The following is a 12,124-nucleotide window of genomic DNA, read 5'->3' on the forward strand; positions in this document are numbered from 1 at the left end:
CTTTAGAAATGGTATTCAACATGTCACACCAACAAATACAACAAGAAGTATTGTGGCAGACTTCCTAAAATGGACTCAATAAGTTGGGAAAGCAAAACATATAAACCTCTCAAAAGGTGGGGAAAAAATTTACATGATCATCTTCAAGAAAAGCTTTGTGACATCCATAAGGTGGTAAACTTTCAAATCTTTAAATGGGAACACAGTCTCATATTCAGCATAGTTCTGTCCGTGCAAAATAAATTATATTAAGTGGCTTTGGTACATAATCCACTAATAAAACAGAATAAGTATACTGATATGTCATGTTTTCCAAGCATATAATAAAATTTGGGATATTGTACTTATGTTGTCCAGTAAAAGCTGAAATTAACGATATGATAGAGACGAAAACTATTATAATAGATTAAAGGGCCAAAACTTGACATTTTTTACCTAACACAATGCACATGTTTCAAACACAGATTGGCAGCAAAGAATCCACCTCAATCTGCTCTAAAAAGACATCAAAGAAATTATCATGGCTTGTAAGACTGCTACCGTCCCCACTGCGGCCCCCCCCCACCAAAAAAAACCTCCTCTCTGGTCCTTTCTCTAAACTATAATCCAATTATTACTTTCCTTAGAAAGATCCTCTTTGATTAATTTTATAGGACCTGTAATAACAAATGCATGTTTTTCGAATCTGAATCTAAAAGGCTACTTTAATTTCTCCCTTTTTCAGAACATTAATTTATGCACCTTCTTGGGATCTCATATTCAATTTGACTCCAAGACTTACATTACCTCCCAACAATGTCACTGCTGTTCAACTAAAAAAATGGTAGATCTGTTTAACATAAATATACAAGTCATGGAAACTTGAAAATGATAGACAAAACCCAGCCTCTTTGTCACATTAACGTATATAGACTGATTCATTTACCCAAGCAGATGTTAACTGAAATAATTTAATGGTTGTCACTAAAGTTTCATCAAGAGTAAAATTCTAGCAAGATTGATTTATCCTATAAAGATCTACAAGTTACCTTCATTCTCTGGGATGTCAGAAGTCCACAATGTGAGGTTATCCCTCAAGAGCTGCATAATTAAAGTGCTATCTTTGTAAGATTCCTCGTTCAAAGTATCCAACTTTGGGATAGCTTCATCAAAAGCTTGCTTTGCCAGGTAACAGGCCCTGGGATAAAAATTAACATGCAAGGACAAGTAAATCATCTTCCTCTTTCTCTCTCTCTCTCTAAACAATAACAAAGGTATTTATCAATAAATAAATAACAAAAAAGGAAAGGATATCATATGCATACCTTTCAGGGGAGTTCATAATTTCATAATGAAATACAGAGAAATTCAAGGCCAAACCCAGTCTGATTGGATGTGTAGGAGGTAATTCAGCTTCTGCTGTAGTAGAAGCTGCCTGCAAAAAGAAATACACAACTAAATGTACGGATTGGACCAACTCAAATGAATAGAGTTGGAAAACCAAAATAGCATTCTACAAAAGCTGATAGTTTATGTCCACTGAACTAGTACAACTCTTTGAAGATCTCTCTACTTTTCTCATCACCCAACAGTCGATATACAAATGACAAGGGTCAAAAGCAAAATTTGAAAATTATATGAAAGGTCATAAGTAGTAAAAAATAAATTCAACAAACAGCATGATCTCTTCAGTCAACAAATAACATCAAATGGGCACAATGCACAAGGAAAACTACACAGTCTACCATGTCAAGAAATACAGAAAATACTCATATCATAACACAATCAATAACCAAGTCAGGCTCATAAATTATTCATTATTATTAACTTCATAACCTCATAATGTTTCAATGTATAACTTTAGCTATAAGATTACTAGTCATTCCAATCCACAAGAACTAGTCTTAGACAAGACCCATATTTAAATAACAAACCAGACAATCGAATATTTTTGCATTTGCTCAGACACCCATTAAAATCAAAACTCTAATCCTCCGTTTGATTCTATGTAAAGAGAAATCCAGAATTCATAGCTTTGATTTCTTTTCTTTTCTCTACACTCTTAACAAACAAACAAAAAAGGGAAATTATTACTGCTAAGGAACCCTAAAAATTTTATAATATTGTTTTACAAACTAATGTGTCACCAATCTAATTTTGACATTCATTTATTATTTTTTTAAATTCACCAATCACATTTGATAGTTTTTTAGACCCCTTAAAAACACAATTGGATTAACCTAGTTAATTAGCCAAGTTGTTACTTAGTCCAAATTCCAAGTCTAGGTTATCACAATCAAACAATCATATCATGCAAAGCAACGGAAAGATAAATAACACAATGATATGATCACCTAGGAAACCAGACTGGTAAAAACCTGGGGAGGATTTAACTTGGTTATCCTCAAGGTAAACCTAAATCCACTATGAAAGAATTGAAGTTGTTCAACAGGACTTAGACCGCTAACATCCTATTGCTACCCACCAGTAGAAACTTACTGACACGCCCACGTACAAGCTCCGAGACCAGGGACTCCTTCTTTCTTGGATTCTCCAGCAAGTACAAGCACCCCTGCTTGTGTTTCTTTAAGTTCTTATGGCCGCAACTGAATGATCATCAAGCTCTCGAACGAATCTCCTTCTTGATAATCCTAAACTTGTGTAAAGGAAAGCTCCTCACAGATCTCACAAGAGATTTACACAAACAGCAATATGAGCAACTGGAACTCCTCTAAAAACGTGGCTAGGGTTTTCTTTATATACTAAGAGAATTAGATTTGAAACCCTAATCCTTAATGGGCTTGGGCTGAGTTGAAAATTCTGTAGAAAAAACATTCTGCTCGAGATTCGATCGATCGAGCTTGTTCTTCGATTGATCGAGCCAGGCCGAAAGTCACTAATACTTCTACAGCCACTTGATTCCAACTTAACATACAACGCACACACTTTGAGCAAGTCTAAACAAGACTAACAACTGTTTTGATCATGATTTACCAACATTACACATTAGAGTTCTAAATACATTAGTTCCTAAGTCTTTAGAACCTAACAACATTCATTTTCACATCAACTTCTAATGGCAAAGCATTGGGCCAGTTACGATGGTGACACATGCCCCTTTTTGGCCACATGTCATCTCCCAACAGGTCCAATGCATGCATCGGACCCAAGCCTAACTCAATTTGTAAAGCTCATGTATTAAAATTGTAGTGATTTTAGCAATTTCTAAATTATTAAGTACTCATGGAGTGCATCCCATCACTCCCTTCATAGAGAAATTATTAGATCCAGAATTACTAGAGTGGACCTCCTGATCCTTCTAACCAATAAAACGCTGTCATTTATGCAAATGTGACATCACGTAATGGGTTTTTATTTTCAATTCTTATGCTGATTAGAAATCTGACTCACACATTTGCATAAGTGGCATTATTTCATTGGTTGGGAGGACCACTTCATCAGTCCTTTCGGTGAACCTAATAATTTCTCCCCTTCTTCACGTGGTACTCTCTTTGTTGATGTCGCCATGAATTTAATTAGTGTAACCCGACTATAAAGTATTGAATAATTACTTTAATTACGAAAAACAAAAAATAATAGAGGGTGCTAAAGATGTGGTGCAAAAATAGTTTTGTAAAATTTATTGCAAAACTTCCATTATTTCTATAGTATAGATATGTATAAATATTTTTTTCTTGACTTTTTTGGTTTTCAATTTTTAATTGATTTAATTGTTTAGTTATAAAATTTGAAATTGGTGTGAATGGCACAGAGAATGGTGTCCTCAAAGAGTCCCACAAGGCTGATGCTGATGTGATATGTGGTGGACCTCCTTGTCAAGGCATAAGTGGTTTTAATCAGTTTAGGAATAAAGAAAATCCATTGGATGATGACAAAATTAAACAACTAATTATTTATATGAGCTAATGACAAAATTAAACAACTAATTGTTTATATGAACTTTGTGTAAAATTTAAATCTATGATATGTTTTAATTGAAAATGTGATTGACTTTGTTAAATTTGCAAATGGCTTTCTTGGATGTTATGCATTGGGTCATCTCATTTGCATGAACCATCAAGTTCGGATGGGGATGATGGCTGTAGGTGCATATGGGCTTCCAAAATTCCGCATGCATGTTTTCTTATCAGGGGCAGCCTTCTAAGGTCCGAAAATAATTATATATATTTTATTTTGTATAACTATCCTAAAGCATTTTTGCAATAATCAGTTGTTTTCCTTTGGCAAAATTTGCCTCAGTTCCCACTCCTCACCTATGATGTTGTTGTAAGGGGGGTTATTTCATTAGAGTTTGAGTTATAAGAGGGTTACTTGGATTTATAGAAGAAATTCTATTTTCTTTACCGATGGTTTTCTTATAAGTTTATTTATGTACTGATGCAGAAAAATACAGTTGCTCATGATGAAGGCCATAATCTTAAATTGGAAGAAAAGCTTTTGCTTAAAGATGCAATTTCTGACCTTCCTATTGTACGTTTTATCATTACTTGCTTCTTTTTACATATGTTTGCAATCTATTGTTGTATAATTTATCTTTTCATGTTTTATAAAAATCACCCTACATTATAAAAACCAAATTCTAACTTTCAAAAAAACTAATTATTAACCCAAATCAAATCAAACCACTGGGATTAAAAAAGAAAAAGAAAAAGAACTTGTGACCGATAATTATAATTCCAAAATACCCAAATATGCATAAAATTCTATACAAGTTTATCAAAAAGAGAAACATATGTGACGTGGCAATTAAATCAACAATAACAAAAGAACTATTAGTGGAAAAAAATAAGTGGTTGAAATAATAAAAAAATCGACCAAAAGAGAAACAAAATTGGAGAGAGAGAGAGAGAGTATTGACCTCTTTTGTTGTTAAAAACTTTGAAGGAATAGAGGAGAGGGGTGAGAATGAAATAATAAGAAATTTACGTAAAAATTAAGATGGAAGAGGAATAGTGGAAGTAAATGAAAGGTTGAATAAAATGAAACTATAATATTTAAGAAGATATAAATTTAAAAATCTATAGAAGTAATCAAATGAAAATTTTAAAAAATAATGATTTGAGGAGATGAAAGATTGAATTAGGGAGACAATAGTTGAAGAAGATGAAAAGTTGAACAAAGTAAAAAATTGCAAAAAATCAAAAAAATAATAAAGTGTGCTAAAGATGTGGTGCAAAAATAGTTTTGTAAAAGTTATTGCAAAACTTCCATTATTTATATTGTATAGATATGTATAAATTTTTTTTTTTTTTGGTTTTTTTTTTGTTCATTTGTTCGGTTTTTGACAAAAGCTTTGAAGAGTTTAAATGGTTGCTGAACACTCTCTTGAAAAACAAAAGCTTGACATTTTACAAAAGCTTTGAAGAGTTTGGCTTAGCTTGTCTATAGTTTGATTGGATATCTTGAAGAAGATGATAATGTTATCTGCAAACATGAGGTGTGAAATAGGTAGCCCTCCTTTATTTTTCTCCACTCCCTTTAGCATGCCTTTAGCTTCTAAATCCTGCAACATGCATGAAAGAATATTTGTGCCGACAATGAGTATGTATGGTGATAATGGGTCACCTTGTCTTATACCACAATTGGGTTTGAATTTTTTTGTAGGAGCTCCATTGACTAAAATGTTGTATGTCACTATGCTGACACATTACGTCACCAATTGAATCCATTGTTGGCTAAAACCCATTTTTTGAAGTGTGGCTTCAATAAAATTCCAACTCAATCTATCATAAGCTTTGCTCAAATCCATCTTGCAACGAGTTGAAAGAACAAGAGAGAAAGCAAGATTTTTTTTTTTACTTTATACCCTAACCTATTCTACTGGTAAATGGCAACCCACTTAACTTATTTAAATGATTATGATTATAAGCATTAGAATGCATGGTTCAAATTCATAAGTAAGTATTGAATTAACTTTGATTCGATGTTGAATGCTTGATAGGTTTGGATGGAAATAAATGCATGACTCACATGATGACTATTTTTCGATTCTTATATATAACAAGATTTCCTAATTTTAATTCCTCATTCCGTTCTTCGAATTTTTATTTTCTTTAGTTGGTAAATAGTTAATATGGTGATAGGGTAGATTGCTTGTGATTGCTTAACTAAGTTAAGACTAGTTCCTTTGCATATGGGGTTGCTTTGCTTTATCTTATTTTATTTTATTTTGCATTATTTGAGTTACTTTAATTTTTTTTTTTTTTAGAGTCTTTGAATTACTTTAATTAGATTGATTAATAAATTCTATAAAACCAATAACATAACAAAAAATTTTGAATTCACGTAATTGCCATTTAATTTTCATTTGTTTTAGAGTTAGGATTTTCTTGACTTTCATTTAGGATATTTGGGAATAAGGAAGGTCGGAAAATAATTAATTTGGAGAAGATTTAGCCTTTAAGGCCAAATTGAACGAAATATCACATTTCCACAAGTGACCTAAGTCAAACGAAATTTGAATTTCAAATTTAAATTTGAATAGTTAATTTAGGACATGCCTTAAGGGGCACTTAAAAATAAAATTTTCATAAACAATGAGAATCAAATCATTTTGAAGTTATTTTCAAATTCAAAATTTGGAAAGATAATGGTTTTAAATAAATTAAAGGCTAAAATATTTTTTAATAAAAGATGTCGTCAATTAGGTTTAAATTTCAAATTTGAATCTAGATCATTAATCAGGTTTTTTTTTTTTTTCCTCCAAGAGCTTTAAACTTTAAAATGTGGGATGACGTGGTTGTACTGTTAGAGTTAGCTAAACCAGTAACGTTTAATGTCATCAAGTAAAAAATCTAAAATTTGAATCTAGTCTATATTAAAAACCTAAGAAGGTTCTTGAGTTCACAAAACTTGAGTACAATGTAGTAAAATAATAAGATACCCGATCCAAACTTGAATTCATAGAACTTGAGTATGGTGTAGTAAAAGAACATGGTACCTGAGTCAGACTCAAGTTTACTGAGCTCGGGTACTATGTATGTAAAATAACACGGCACTCGAGTCTTCTAAACTTGAGTTTGGTCAACACAGAACTCGAGCTTAGGGACATCGAGTTCAAGGTGGCATTTTTAATGTGCAAAATTCTAGCTCAACCACTGCCATGTTGGCAAACTCAATAGGAACTCGAGTTCTTAGAACTCGAGTACTATTAAAAACTCGATTTCGTTAACCTCGAGTACTTAAAAAGTGATAGATTGTTAAATATTTTTGAAACAGTAGTAGATTGTCAAATAGTATGCAAAAAGGTGTTATTTGGACATTTTCACAAGGGCAAATCAAAAGTTCATTACCCAACGACTTTAGGGTGCCGTAAGGATGGAAGGGCGTTCAGGGAAATATCTTCCTTTAATTTTGGGCATGAATAAGGAGTTCAACCAGCTCCAAAAGACTGCTGAAAGAAAAAGTGCAGGGCCTTTTCGGTCAAAATACACGTGTTAGAGAATTTATGGACACTACTTGGACGAAGGCTGATGGGTTAAGAGGGATTGGGCCTGGTTCGTTCTGGAGAATGGGCCTAGTTGGATTTGGGTCTAATTTATCCTGCAGAATGGGCCTAGTTGGATTTGGATTTGTCGAGCCAGTCTGTGAGAAAACTGCCAAAATAAACACTTCAAACAAATAGTAAAACACAGCCCAGTAATTTGTTTGCTCACAATACAATCAACATGCCACTGAATGTTTAATAACTGTAAAATGCAGCATGTATATATATAAACACATGATGGTTGAATAAGAGGTTTAGGGTTCAATCCCCGCTCACACCAAAAACTTATTAGTGTTTTGGTCTGATTATAAAAAGTTATCATCAGAAATGGATACGATAGGTTGAAACTCTCTCTCAAAAAAAAAAAAAAAAAAAAAAACACACACACACACACAGAGGATTGTTTCCTGCAAAATAGAACTTTAACCAAGAGAGATTTAAGCCCAAATTATCATAGTCTTATTGTTTGATCTCAACACAAAATTATGAAGTTTGGAATTTGAGTTAACTTTGGCTAGGGAATTTTATCTTTTGAACCTTGTTTTTGGGTTGCTTTTTGGAGTTCTTTGGGAGTTTAGATTTTTTTTTTTCAAAACTAGTGTCCTTAGAAAGGTCTAGATGTCTAGTTTTCATAAGCTTTGACCTCATATGATTTGGAGTTACAGTTGCTGGGATATTGCATTTGGAATGAAGTGACACAATATAGAAAATTTAATACACTATTCTTAAAAAAATTCATTTCTCCCAATCTGGAGGAGATGTCTTCGAGCCCTTTTTATGGAAGGTAGCTAACCCATCATGCTTTGATCTGGTTCAGATATATCGCACCAGTTGTAGCTAGATTGGTACAATTGTTTGCACGAAAACACCCCAAAACAGACCTTGACTTGAAAATAATACATTTATTTAGGGTTTTGGTATTTTTCTTGATATTTTATTCGTTTTATCTACGATTTTGGCCCATAAACTGTCGTTTTGAAGGGAATTTTACAATCTTTAACATAATTAAATTTTACCTCAATCAAACGGTCGGATAAAAAATCCAACTTTTGACTAATCTTAGTTAGAGTTTAGTCAACGTTGGTCAAACTTTGCCAAAAATAACAAGTTTGAAATTTTAAAATCTTGAATGGTTTGTTCCATCATCCAATCTAGATAAACATGATTCCTTTGTGTATATCCCTATAAACATGGTTCCTTTGTGTATTTCCCTATTTTCTTCGTTTTGGAAACACGGTTTTTGCTTTTTAGGGCACTTAAATCGGCATTTTGACATGCTTACCGAGGTCGGACAAAATATAATATCTACACTATATCTATAACATATTCATAATAAATCTTAAATGGCAAGTTGTTATTAGAGGTTATTGGTGGGCAAAAAAGTAATTTTAGTAGTGGGTTCAAATTAGAAACAGTAACAACTTAGCACCTACGATTTTTTGTAAAAATGTTGTGAATGTAACACTTAATTTTTTTTTTTTAAAAAAACAATGCTACACACAGAGTATATATATATATATATACATATAACAACATTTTTAACAACAGTTGAGTTGGCAAGCTTTTACATTTTGCTATTTTTAAGGGTTTTTTTAATATTTGCATTGCTTTTTTTGTATTTTCCATGATTGCAAAATTTCTAGAAAATAAAAAATTAATAGTTATGTCATCAATAAATTGTTCAAATAACATGTTTTTGTAGTTTAATATAATATGATCATATAGATCATAAAATAAATAATATTCAATTGGTACAAAATTTGACATGTGTATTATGAGCATAGAGAATATGCAATGCAACGATTAGATTTTTGAAATATGTAATAATGTTAATGATATTGAATAAAATTGTAGGCTATGACAAATATATATATATATATATATATATAGGGAATATAGACCGGCTATAACCAATTCTATAGCTAAATTTTATTCTTAAATATATGGGTGTGCAGCGAACTTGCCAAAATCGACCTGACCTAATCAACCCACTGGGTTGGGTTGGGTCACTATTTTTCTTTTTCTTTTTTTTACAATAGGTCAATTTGGATTCGGGTTATTAGATTTACAAATCCACCAACCGACCCAACCCATCTATGTTTAATATATCTAAAAAAAAAAAATTAAAATATATATATTATATAATTTTGTTATTTACTATTTTGCCTATCTTCCTAAATAGAATCTAAAGCCTAAGTTCTTCTCATATAGTTTATATTTTTTTGGTGTTATGCTCATAATTATTTGGTTACAAATTTGCTCTTATTTGTGATAGTGTTGTTCTAATACTCAATTTAATAACAATAATAATAACTAGTCGCTAACCCGTGCGATGCACGGGATATTTAAAGAAAAAATTAAAAAAAATTATTTTGCCATTATAACTTGGCTATAAAAAAATGCTATGGTGATGATTTCGCACAATGCTCAATTGCAATTAAATCTACTATTTATCACCAATATAATCTATGTTATCTTGCACATTTGTTTGCATAACAAACAGGTTGTTTTCATCTTTTTAATAAAACAATCTATGATAGAGGAAAGAGATAAACTGTTCCATTGCAGGATGCATGATGAATGTCAACTTTCCCAACTTGTATGGTGTAAAATGATGTTCTCTTTCCTCTTCTTTTGCACTGCATTACATTTGGGTAGTGTTCAGTACAAAGGATTATGCAAAACTTCTCGTAATCACATATGTTTTGGTTGTAAACCTATGCACATATCATAAAGAGTAAATCCTAATTTGGATAGATATATTATACAATTATTCAAATGGTTAAATTAAGCAGGAAATAAAGAAGAAAAGTTGCACCAGCCACAAACTCAATTAGATTTCTCTTGAATAAAATGGCGTTATAAAGTGTTATAATAAAAAATAATAAAAAATAAAAAAAAAAACTGAGAAAGGGATTAGGAATACTTACACTTGAAAATAGAAATATTGAAAATATACAAATTCAATGCTTGATAATAGATCTACTTATTGCATTCTCATATCCTCCATCTTCTGCAAGTTAATTGGATATAATTAAAAAGTTTTCCCAATAGAACGCTCTTTCCTTTCCATTATGCTTTGCATATTTTCATCCTTACCAAGTTTAAGAAAAGCTATGTGGTCACTGCATAAAGAATATGTGCACAGGTTTAAAATCAGTAATAGAATTAAGGTTAACCATTAAAAAAACCTGCATATGCCATAAAAAGGATTAGTAAGGATCAGCTTAATAATCAACCTGCAAGAATCACCCGTAAAGGATCTTCTTCATCAGCTTCCTCTTTCCAATTACTGGTAGCATAAATGGGTCACTATGTGCAAGAAAATCTGCAATTGTTAAGGCTGGATTGAGGCATTAAAAGATAGAATCCATAAGAAGCATATTTCCATATTTGGGTCCTAATGGTACAATGCAAAGATGGTGACCTGTTACACAACATGTTTTTTTTTTTTTAATTATTTTATTATTATTATTATTACAATGAACATCCTAAAGATGTTAACCAATACAGAAACTTGTATCCAATGGTATATACCAAGTGGGGTAAATGCCTCTATATCATCTAGAGACCAATTGTTTTAAAGCATTTTGAATCACAAAAGCATATGATGGCTAAAGTGCTTTTGCAAAAAATGATCAAATAGTTCTAAGCAACAAACTTTTAATATGCAATCATAGTTCTTGTAAATCTGACAATCTTAGGTAACTGATACTGAATCAATGGATTATGGATCATCTTTGCATACAATCTATAATAAAAAATGACAAAAAAAAGAAGAAAGAAAAGCATTTAAATTGATCAATAAACAAATTAGGCTAACTAAGTTGGAGAAACATGTTTCATAGAAAGAGAATCTTGTATTTGCTAATTAACCTTTCATGGTGCTACCTCAATACACAACAAAGATACGAAATTTTCATTGATCTAAATGCTCAAAGTAATATAGAGAGTTGAGAACTATTATATCATTTAATTATATGTGTCTCAAATTAATTGTTTCTATGAGGTTTTGATCTTCACTACTTACATCAACAGAAGAATTGCTAAGCATGAACCACCATTAAATTTTGGCTTCAAAAAGATTTATATACTTATATAATAGTGGTTGTGAACATTAGAAAGTGTTGACCATTATAATAGTGCATTCTTCTGCTTCCCTTTACTTCTCTAGTTTCATCAATAGACTCAATCTCTATTTCATGCAATTCAGCTTCAACATTGCGAAACATTACTGTGTCTGCATATTTGTAAATGTTATTTGCTAGCATATAAATGTTCAACTTGTAATATATTTATAAATTTTCTTCCTCTTTGACCATTTTTTATGTTCTCAATAATAATGTAATACTGAAATGGTTACTTTAATTTAACTAAAATTTTTCTCAAATTTGAAACACATACACAAACCAAAATTCAATAATACATATAATTATTAAAGTATATGGGTTATGGTTAATAAATGCAAGGAAATGTTTGTTTTAGTAACCTTCTCAATTAGGCATCACATTGTTTGTCCCACAGACTGACCCAATGACAAAAGCCAAACTCTTATCCAACCCATACGCACAAAAAATATAAGGTAAATATTCGATTCTCCTTGATATATATTTTCTAGGGATTTTTGTCAACTTACTT

The 12,124-nt window shown here is 31.5% G+C and overlaps 1 protein-coding gene across 1 annotated transcript; it reads right to left on the reverse strand.

Moving 5' to 3' along the window:
• Positions 1 to 1,017: 1,017 nt before the first annotated feature.
• Positions 1,018 to 11,718, reverse strand: LOC115990547 (14-3-3-like protein B). The gene is made up of 3 exons (XM_031114370.1): positions 11,653 to 11,718; positions 1,305 to 1,414; positions 1,018 to 1,177 (listed from the first exon to the last, which is right to left on the reverse strand). Exons 1-3 carry the CDS (start codon positions 11,716 to 11,718, stop codon positions 1,018 to 1,020), a joined length of 336 nt encoding a protein of 111 aa, XP_030970230.1.
• Positions 11,719 to 12,124: the final 406 nt, after the last annotated feature.

This window comes from Quercus lobata, chromosome 5, assembly GCF_001633185.2.
Source record: "Quercus lobata isolate SW786 chromosome 5, ValleyOak3.0 Primary Assembly, whole genome shotgun sequence".
NCBI classification, from domain to species: Eukaryota; Viridiplantae; Streptophyta; class Magnoliopsida; order Fagales; family Fagaceae; genus Quercus; species Quercus lobata.